Source organism: Cricetulus griseus, chromosome 7, assembly GCF_003668045.3.
Source record: "Cricetulus griseus strain 17A/GY chromosome 7, alternate assembly CriGri-PICRH-1.0, whole genome shotgun sequence".
Taxonomy (NCBI): Eukaryota; Metazoa; Chordata; class Mammalia; order Rodentia; family Cricetidae; genus Cricetulus; species Cricetulus griseus.
This window is the reverse complement of record NC_048600.1, coordinates 107,151,575-107,162,461: the sequence shown is the minus strand read 5'-3', so window position 1 is coordinate 107,162,461 and position 10,887 is coordinate 107,151,575. Positions and strand designations below refer to the sequence as shown.

Genomic DNA, 10,887 nt, shown 5'->3' with positions numbered 1-10,887 from the left:
TCCGGTGTCCAGGGGCTCTGGCAACAACATGAGGCCTCCCAGAACTGTGCCCCACCCCTCCCAAGGCCATAATTCCTGATCTTGATTCAGTGCCAACCCCCTACCACCATCAGCTCAGCCTGGACACTCCCAGGTCCTGTTCCACACAGATGCTGGTGGGTCACGTGTCCCACAGCTGAAGGCCTCCCCCATCCGCCTCCACCATCTGCTGAGGCCCCATAATTATTCCAAGGCTCTGTGCAGCCTCTCTTGGAGGGAAGAGCTCATGTAGCCTTGTAATGTAAGCCAGGCCTGAGGCCGCTCGGGCAGGGGGTCCCCAGCTGGGTAATGAGCCTTTCCCTGAGGTGGCCTGGGCTGTCCATCTGAGGACCTCGTGGAGGACAGTGCCTTTTCTGCATTCCTGTTCCTGCTCCCCAAATCCTTCCAAACACAGGGCCCGTGGGTTCCCTGGGACTGGCTTCTTGTGTGGGACAGTGTAAATGACCTACCTAGAGAACACAGGGTAGAGCAGAGCGAGCTTCTGGTCTGTCTTTGCTAGGGTTGTCTTTTGAAAGGAGTGGGGCAGCTCCCACCCCCACTCCTTTTAAACCTGCTGAGTTGCCCTCATCTCCCCTTCCTGGAGCCGGGGCCCCACAAAGGGAGGGCCTTGGCCGAGGAGGCCAGAGCTGTGGGCTAGGCCTCTAAGAGTTGTAGGAAACTACCTTCTTTTCTCTTGTAGACTGCTGCTCAAGCCCAACCCAAAGTCATCTCGTTGCATAAACCCCAAACCCAGCCGCTTCTGCCCTACTCCTCAGCAGGGTAAGGACCCCCCACAAACCTCATATTCCCTGGGCTTACTATCATCATTTTGACATGATTGTTTTCTGGTGCAGACTAAACATACCGTTGTAGATTTCTGTGTGTGAAGAACCCAGCACATAGTAGGTACTTTAAGAACCACAGGGTGGGGGTAGGGGGTTGGAGAGGTGGCTCAGTAGTTAAGAGCTCTGACTGCTCTTCCAGAGGACCCAGGTTCAATTCCCAGCACCCACATGGCAGCTCACAACTGTCTATAACTCCAGTTTCAAGAAATCTGACAATCTCACACAGACATATATGCAGGAAAAACACCAGTGTGCATAAAGCAAAAATAAATAAATTCTTAAAAAAAAAAGAACCATTTGAGGCCTGGAGGCGGGTGGCACACGTCTTTAATCCCAGTACTTGGGAGGCAGAGGCAGGAGGATCTCTGTGAATTTGAGGCCAGCCTGGTGTTCGGAGCAAGTTCCAGGACTGGCTCCAAAGTACAGAGAATCCCTGTGTCAAAAATAAAAACAAACAAACAAAAAGAACCATTTGAGGGCTGGAGAGATGGCTCAGAGGTTAAGAGCACTGACTGTTCTTCCAGAGGCCCTGAGTTCAATTCCCAGCAACCACATGGTGCCTCACAACCATCGGTTATGAGATCTGGTGCCCTCTTCTGGTGTGCAGATATACATAGAAGTTGTATGTTGTATACATAATAATAATAAAAAAAGACTTAAAAAAAAAAGAACCATTTGAGGAGAGAGATGGGAAAGGGAAAGAGAGAGCAGACCTGAGAGATAAGGGGCTCTGCTTGTGTATTGTGTCTGTGAGATTCCTAGAGGTCTTTGGTCGCCTAAGGGGTAAAGTAAGACTGGCCAAATTGGGTAATAGTGTCAGCTGTGTTGTCCTGTCAAGACCCCACTTGCTCAGGAAGCTCAGGGTGAACCTGAGGTCAAGGGTCACCCAGAGTTCACTGACAGAGTGAGGGTGGCCTCCTGCCAGCAGTACCCTGGAGCAGGTCCTGAGCTCACCCTGAAGAGTGTGCAGGGCATAGCAGTGGAGGGGGCTCTTTAAGACAGACCAGAGTCCAGCATGCGCTCTGGCCTCTCACACTCAGAGGCTGAGAAACTAAGCTGCATCCTGTATCTTTGGGAGAGAGTGACATTGAGGAGACACCCAGAGGCCAGGCCTCTGCCTAGCAGTTCAGCTCAACATCTATTCCCATTGAGGAACTTGGTGCCTAGTAGAACTTGGTGTCAGGAACCTTCTTCCTTGGGTCTGAGGGAGTCACGGGGAGGCCTGGGGTGGTGGGGCACTCTAAGGTGGAACTTCAGAATAGCTTAGGAATAGCTTCAGGGCAGAGGCAGAGCGGGGAGGCCTCAGCAGGCCTGGAAAGTTTGCTGGCTACAGGTGTGGGTCACATAGAGAGGGAGGGCTTGGGCCATGGTTTCCCTGGCTGTGGGACTGACTACTTGGCAGGCCCAGCCTGACTTTCCTGTTCCGCTTCCTCTCTTGTGCAGGTGTGTCCTGGGGCTGCAAGGAGGGTCACCGGTGAAAAATGGGTGAGAGGCTTTTCCCACCAACCCTGAAAATGGACGTGCGTGCACACGCGCACGTGCGCGCGAACACACACACACACACACACACACACACACACACACACACGCCCCTGCATCTCTCCCATTTCCCTCATCTTCCCTAGGACCCTCTCATGGCCTCAGCAGACCCCCTCAGACACCCAGCATCCTCCCTTCAGATGCCTGTCCTGGTGTAATGGCTTGTGACACTTTCCTCCTTTGAGTGCTGCTTAGAAACATGTCATTGTCTGTTTCCTTTCGTGGTATCCCAGGAAGCTAAGCTAGCCACAGCCAGGGCAGGGCTGTGTGCAGGCTCCTGCTTCAAGCAGCAGGAACACGGCTTATGAAGTTACAGGGAATTCAAAGCAGCTGGCATCGCCTGCTGTCTGGCTTCATTACTGGAATGGGCCTCCTCCGAGGGAGGTTTGTTCTGATAACTTAGCAGATCAAGACCTGACACCTTTCACTAGCACTTAGGCAGAGTAGACAGATCTGAGACCCATGCAATGTTAAGGAATTGGTATGTGTGTGTGTGTGTGGGGGGGCAGGACTTCACTAAGCTAGGAAGTGAGAGAATATATAGGAGGTGATCTTGCAGGTGGTTTTTACAGTCCACTGTAAAATGGGAAGCCATGGTTGTTCAAGTATGTCAAGAGAGCTGCTGAGGGCCTTGGGTCCTCCTTCCGGCCACTTCCCTGCTCTAAACCACTGCAGCTCAGTCTACCTCCCCCACCCCCAACCCTTGTTGGCTAATCCTTACAAAGGCACCTCTTTTTCTCATGTTTTATTTTCCTCATCACTCCAAGCATGTAATGACCAAGATACCCTCATGCTCCTGGGACAGAAATGGCTTCTAACTGCCTGACCACTTAGCATCTCTCTTCCCAAGCCTTCCACAAATACAACCCTTCATTTTCAAAACTGTCTTGACCATTCTGTAAAGACCAGACAGACTTTAGGCTGTACCTTGACAGCGGTTCTGGCAGATGGATGGGGGAGGGGTGGCCTTAAATGGGCCTGCCCACACCCAGCAAGCTGCTGCCCTTGCCTTCTATATTAATGGAGCTGTGGGACCCAGGGTGAGCGGCTTAGCTTCACTGTGCATCCTTTGCTTAAGTCCAAACTAGATGTACAGTTTGCAGCAAGGATTAAATAAAATAATGTATTGTGGAGTCTGGAATGTATAAGAAGTAACTGGCATAATTGGTGCTTCCAAGGACCCTGGACCCACCAGAAGCCTTTCACTCTGTGTGGTGAAGGGAGTAGAACCACATGTCCATAGTGCCTGTCACCCAAGGGCTCACCAAGCAGGACCACCGTGGCCACCGGTGAAGGCAGCTCGGTGGTGGTGTAGTGAAGTCCTGGGACACCGTTGCTTGCACCAGTTTCTTGGACTCCACAAGTGTGTAGAGAGAGGAGCAAGGAATGTGATCCGTCCCAGCAGCCCGGGGGAGCCAGACCATATCTGGTATGTCTCTCTGGAATGATTTGGGGGGAATTCACCAAAGTTGGAACTTAAGACGTGGACTGCCGGTAACCCGTAACACAGGGATGTGGTGTTGCCTGAGTGCATACCCCCCACAAGGGGACCTGGTGCCCGGGGTGGGAGTCGGCTTACACAGCACAGCGCTGGCTGCTTGAGCCCGCCCTTGAATGGCCGTGAACTTGTTTTTCCACGTCATTTGCTCTCAAATGTACTATCGAGCCGGGCGATGCTAACACAGCGGCTCAGGTCCCTCCTCGTAACAAGCGATTGTGTGTTCTTTAGAGGTGGCTGAGGGGAGGAGGGGGCCTGGCCCCAAGGAGGTGGGGAAAGGGAAACAAACCTGCCTCACAGTGAGCGTGCGTGTCCTGGGGCCAGCTCCCCCCAAAGCACATGCCATTTCTGTCCCTGGAAAGGGTTAAAGGCCTCCTGGAGTCAAGAACAAGCAGGTGTCCCACCGTGCCAGAGACCGCTGCCTAAACTGCTTCCAGCTTCCCCCCCTTTCTGCAATACGTCTGTGATCAGCCACGGGATAGAGGCGCCAGCAGCCTGCCTCTGACCGACATCAGGTTAGCTCGCTCCCACTCGGGTGCTGCGCCCAGGATATAAATCCAGGCTCGAGCCCCTGCTGTGTTCCTCTCCCTGCGCACCCGGGGTGGGTTGGGGGGGTGGGGTGGGACGGAGTTTCCTTCCAAAGACCTTTCTTTTATGTGAAGCCTCGCAGCCCAGCAGGCTGCACTTGGTGGAGGCAGTCACAGCAGCCGAAGCCAGCCAGCAGCCTCAGCAAGGAGACTTGCTGAGGTGAAGAGGGCAGGTGTTCCAGCCCCAGAGAAGAAGGGCCCTGGTGGGCCTCAGCCCTTGGTGTCATCACAGGGAAGCCCTCTGGCCACTGCAGACGGCACCATGTGGGCCCCAGGGTGTCATCGGTTCTGGTCCCACTGGGGGCTGCTGCTGCTGCTCCTGGGGGCACCCCTTCGAGGCCTAACACTGCCACCCATCCGATATTCCCATGCGGGCATCTGCCCCAACGACATGAACCCCAACCTTTGGGTGGATGCCCAGAGCACCTGCAAGCGAGAGTGTGAAACTGACCAGGTGAGTGGGACTCCTAGAGCCTAAGATGGACCACGTGAGTGGGGCTGTGATGTGGGAGCTTGGGATGGGACGACACAGAAATGCCTCCGGGAACATGAAGGAACACAGACCCCGCCCACCTGGAGACAAACAGGGCTCGATGCCTACCTATATACTGCTGAGGCCTGGAAGAGGGAGTGATAGCCAAATCCGTCTTGGAGCACTCCTCTTTGTGTTCGCTGGGGGCTGCCGTGGAACAGCACCGCGGTGGGCACATAGCATGCACTGGGATTTTAACATAACAGCATGGTAGATGTTCAGTAGCCCACTCGAAGGTGAGAGAATGGATACTCACAAGGAGTCACGCCATAGCCAGGGAGGGCCAGGTTGGCTCGGAAGCCTGCCTACCTGGCACCATGGTTGCAGCTAGTTATGCCAGATTTCTAGGCCCCTTCCCAGGTTTGGACTTGGCCACACAGCAATGAGGAGCGGGAGCTAATCTGTGCAAACACTCTAAGTGTCCTGGGAGGAAAATGAGCTGAGTTCCCACCTGTCGGGCTCTCAGTGCTCCCCTGTGCTCCTCCCTCGTGGATCCTGCAGTAAGCAAGGGCCACTTCCAGATGGTTACTCCCTGGCTGCCAGGGGGGTTCTTCCAAGGGCTATCTTTGTCCACTGCTGTTGGGAGAAATGTCTATAGGTTTACCACAGTACCTGTGCCTGCTCTCGGTGTGGCAACTTTCTGCCTGGCCATCTCTGAGGGCCGCCCAGGGTCTGGGTTAAGCACCATTAAAGAACATGGGAGGCCCCAGTGCTACTGGAAGTAGCTGATCACAGTGGGAAAGTATGTGGCTACCATGAAGAGAGTGCCTTCTGCCTCATGTGACCTGGGGACCATTCTCAGGCTTCTCAAGACAGGTGCTCCAGTACATGGTGGTGTTGCTGAGGAAAAAGGAACAGGGGAAGATGACAATTCTCCCATCCACAGAGCTCATGCCATCAGATGGCTACCTCTGGAGAATGTTTTTCACTGATGCTAGTTAGCCTGAAGTCAAATGGCACTTAGGGACAGTGGAGCTCTGGTTGGCTTTGCATGCTGTCCGGAGAAGGCACCTGAGTGCCGCTAAGGATCCAGGTAGCCCATGGGGACATTGTAAGTCCTTAAGTGAAAGTATTCTAAATATCCCCTCCAGGGTTCCTTCACCAGGTCGCCAAGGGTTCTGGATCCTGAGTGTCTAGCCACTCCTGGACCTCTGGATCCTGAGAGAACTGCCTACCCACATTGGAATGGAGTAGCCCTCAGGCCAAGGAGCAGGCTTTCCTGTTCACAGGTCACTCTGTCCCCATCTGCCTTCCATCCTCAAGATCTCTCTCCCTTGAACCTCAGCTCTGGATGTGACCCATCTCTGTTCCCAAGCTTCCCCTGTTGTGGCCCAGAAGCCTATGCCAAACAAGAGCTGCAAAACAAAGTCCTTATTCTAAGCCGAAAGGGGGAGAAACAGTAGACAAGTCGAGCGGCGGCTCCACGCAGCCGGGTGGGGGGTGTTTTCCTCCTCTTAGCTCATGTGGAATGTCAAAAAGGCTGGAATCAAAGTGGGGAGGACAAGAGGCCAGTGTGGTGGGGACTACTTCACACAGCCACTACCTGGTGGAGGATTAGCAGCCCAGCCAAGCCGCCCAGCCACACGGTGTGACATTGTGCAAAACACCACATGCACTCCGTGTTTGTTTCGGCTCTAGTGGCATGTGCTAATTTTAAAGAATTAAAGTAAAGCCTTACATGACTCCACAGAAGTCAGAGGGGGATTACTGAGTATCGAGGCTTTGCTCATACCACACAGGGGGACTTTTTTTTTCTGGTCACCAGGGTTCTCTGACATCCTGGGTTCAGTGTGTGTTGGGGGCTTCCCAGGGGGAAGAATAGGTGTGGCTAGCCTTGAACATGAGTCCAAGATTCGACCTCTTCAAGGTATCCAACACATCCTTCCCTCAGTGGGAGAAAGAGAAAAAGTCAGCCTCATGCTCTAAGCCTATGCTTCTTCTGGGTAACCATATGGTGTTCCTTTTCAGGATCCCACTTAGGAGCGCCTGGGGCCCTTTTCTGCCACCTCTCATCTCTGTGGCTTGAGGGCCGTCTCTCTGCCTCTCTATGTTCTCATTTTGAAAATAGCAGTGAGCACATACCCCCTTTTAGAGGTCTGTGGCCCATCTCTTCCCACACTACCAGCTCTGTGATCTTGGGCAAGTTGTTTAACCTCTCTGTGCTTTAGATTCGGTACAAGGTGGGAATGGTGGTTGTACCCCCTTGGGCTTGGAAGAGAGGGATGGGCAGGAGCCTGACAGACAGGAGGTGTTGGGTCTATGTGAGTTCTTGTCTACATTAGTGCTCTGCGTATACACATGTGTAAGTTTTCATGTCTCAGCCTTTGGGGGGTGGTGGTGACGGCATGGGAATCTGTTCTTGCTTCATCTCTGCTCAGAAGCCCCTCTGTCTCTCTCTGGCTCTTTCAGGAATGCGAGACCTACGAGAAGTGCTGCCCCAATGTGTGTGGGACCAAGAGCTGTGTGGCAGCCCGCTACATGGATGTGAAAGGGAAGAAGGGCCCTGTGGGCATGCCCAAAGAGGCCACTTGTGATCACTTCACGTGTCTGCAGCAGGGCTCCGAGTGTGACATCTGGGATGGACAGCCCGTGTGCAAGTGCAAAGACCGCTGTGAAAAGGAGCCCAGCTTCACCTGTGCCTCTGACGGCCTCACCTACTACAACCGCTGCTACATGGATGCCGAGGCCTGCTCCAAGGGCATCTCCCTGGCCGTGGTCACCTGCCGCTATCATTTTACCTGGCCCAACACTAGCCCTCCACCGCCCGAGACCACTGTACATCCTACCACGGCCTCTCCGGAGACTCTGGGGTTGGACATGGCAGCCCCGGCCCTGCTCAACCATCCTGTCCATCAGTCAGTCACCGTGGGTGAGACTGTGAGTTTCCTCTGTGATGTGGTAGGCCGGCCCCGGCCGGAGCTCACTTGGGAGAAACAACTAGAGGATCGAGAGAATGTGGTCATGAGGCCCAATCATGTCCGTGGTAACGTGGTGGTCACCAACATTGCCCAGCTGGTCATCTACAATGCCCAGCTCCAGGATGCTGGCATATACACTTGTACAGCCCAGAATGCTGCTGGAGTCCTAAGGGCTGACTTCCCATTGTCAGTGGTCAGGGGAGGTCAGGCAAGGGCCACCTCGGAGAGCAATCTCAATGGCACGGCCTTCCCAGCAACTGAGTGCCTGAAGCCCCCAGACAGCGAGGACTGTGGAGAGGAGCAGACACGCTGGCACTTCGATGCCCAGGCTAACAATTGCCTCACTTTTACCTTTGGCCACTGCCATCGCAATCTCAACCACTTTGAGACCTATGAGGCCTGCATGCTGGCTTGTATGAGTGAGCCACTGGCCACATGCAGCCTGCCTGCCCTTCAGGGGCCCTGCAAAGCTTACGTACCACGCTGGGCCTACAACAGCCAGACAGGCCTATGCCAGTCCTTCGTCTACGGAGGCTGTGAGGGCAATGGCAACAACTTTGAAAGCCGAGAGGCCTGCGAGGAGTCATGTCCCTTCCCACGGGGCAACCAGCACTGTCGGGCCTGCAAGCCACGGCAAAAGCTTGTCACTAGCTTCTGCCGAAGTGATTTTGTCATCCTGGGCAGGGTCTCGGAACTGACTGAGGAGCCGGATTCAGGCCGTGCCCTGGTGACCGTGGATGAGGTCCTAAAAGATGAGAAGATGGGCCTCAAGTTTCTGGGCCGGGAGCCACTGGAGGTCACTCTGCTTCACGTAGACTGGGCCTGCCCTTGCCCCAACGTGACCGTGGGCGAGACACAGCTCATCATCATGGGGGAGGTAGCAGGGGGCATGGCCATGCTGAGACCTGACAGTTTTGTGGGCACCTCGAGCACCCGGCGGGTAAGGAAGCTTCGTGAGGTCATGCACAAGAAAACCTGCGATGTCCTCAAGGACTTCCTGGGCTTGCGCTGAAGCTGGCCAACCTACCCTGACCCTCCTCCACCCACCCACCCCCTGCCCTCAGTCAGCCAAACGGGCAAGATCAGATTAGGCAGCCGTGGCCACAGGAGAAACATCAGCTAACATGTGGGAAGAAAGTCACCATACGTCTGAAAATGACCTCTAGTCTTGGGGTTCAATAGAAGGCCCATTTCTTTTTAAACTGGGAGGGAAGTTGGCAAAAGGAGAAGAAAAGACACATCTAAGTTATTTCCCACGAGTGGTCCCCTCAGGTAGTCTCATCCCCTTTGCTGACTCATGTCCCTCTGCCCAGTCTCCTAGCCAGGAGATGGCATCTACACTGTTAAATGGTTTAGCTTGCATAGAGGTTATGTGGGGAGAGATAAGAGAGTCCAAAGATTGCTTAAGACAACTTCCCCACTGCCTTCTGCATCACTGTAAACAGAGACTGCCTCATATCAAGGGTTGTGAGCCATGGGAAACCAGAGCACTGTCCAACCCAGGATATAACCTATCTTATGGAGGCTTCAGGGACTGTGGCCTTTGGTGGGGTCAGTTTGTGTCCCTGAGGCTACCACACCAGCAAAATCATGTTTTCTCTCCTTAGCTGCATTGGTTGTTTGGTTGGTTTCTGTTCATTTCAGCGCAGTGGACACTTCTTGGGTGCCAGGTGCTAGGACCATAGAACAGAAACACAAAGTCCTGATCCTAGGCTCCCCCAGGAGCCAGTGGGTGATTGGCAACAGTCAGCCACTTCCATTGGATAGACGGTGTGCTTTCATAGGTCATGAACTTCCTTGCAGAAGCCTCAGGGTCTGTTTTGGCAGCAAGAGAAATAAAGACAAAAGGCAGGAGGGGCAGGGGACCACATCCCAGGAATCAGAGCAGAGGCGGGCCCAGGGAGCAGGAATATTGCTCCATGTTGCCATCTGGTGGTGAGAAGGTGTGTCTGCGGGGATCAGGAGGGAGGAACTATCTAGGTGGGGCCTGGGAGGGGCCTTTTGGAGATGGCAGCTCTGAGATCACTTGTTTCTTCTGGTCCCAGCCACATGGGCACTGGGCAGAGGATTTGGAACCCCTCTGCCATCTCTCTCTGCATCTGTCCTGTTCCCTCTGCCGCCCTTCATTCTGTTCACCTCCCTCCAAAGGAGGCATTGTGGGATGCCCTAATGTCTTCCTCAAATATAAGGAGGACCATACTAAATAAAAATCCATAGTGTCTACTGTTCTACCTGCGTGGCTCTTTTGGAAAGGCAAGGAAGGGTCTGTAATCACATCATTGGTACTGGGTGACCTCTTAGGGGGGAAGTCTGGTCAACGGGACCATATTTGGTCAGTGGAGAAGAACCCAGTAGATTTTCAGGTTCCCTATGAGATATGAGGGCACCTTAACTGTGGTGAGCACAGTTCTATGAAATAAACAGGAGAAAACGAAATCAACAAGGCAGAGTGACTTGTCCATAGTCAGAGGCTGAGAGGCCTAGCCCCTGCCCCCCCATATGTGGTCTAAGTGTTCTGTGGGTGAGAGTGGGGGGTCAGGGCCATAGACGAGATCCTGACTCTGGTAATGTGGAGTCTGAGTGAGAAGGTAGGAGAGACACGAGGAGGGGAAGCTGCTGCTCAGCTGTGACTTCTAGACTCCAGGATGAGGCCCGGTCTCCAGTGTACTCAGGGAGCCTGCCGAGTTCGAACACTGCTGGCTGAAGTGCATTTGGCCCCAGGGAGACTTACTGCTGCTCCTCAGATCCAGTCAAGGGTCTGGAACCCACAGCTTCTCTGACCCTCAAAAGAGGGACCTCTTTCTTGCAGTTCCCTGGGGTTCCCAGGGCCATCTCCAAAAAAGAGGAATCCAGGCCAGGTCCAGCCCAACCTAGAGCAGCCATTTTCACCTATAGTAAAGGCTTGAAGAGGGGACAAAGAGCTTCTGTTTCTGCAGAGAAGAGAGGGCAG

General features: G+C 53.9%; 1 protein-coding gene across 1 annotated transcript; it reads left to right on the top strand.

Moving 5' to 3' along the window:
* The first annotated feature begins 4,749 nt into the window (after positions 1–4,749).
* On the top strand, positions 4,750–10,158 carry Wfikkn2 (WAP, follistatin/kazal, immunoglobulin, kunitz and netrin domain containing 2). The gene is made up of 2 exons (XM_027424331.2): positions 4,750–4,941; positions 7,429–10,158. Exons 1-2 carry the CDS (start codon positions 4,750–4,752, stop codon positions 8,947–8,949), a joined length of 1,713 nt encoding a protein of 570 aa, XP_027280132.1. The 3' UTR covers positions 8,950–10,158.
* Positions 10,159–10,887: the final 729 nt, after the last annotated feature.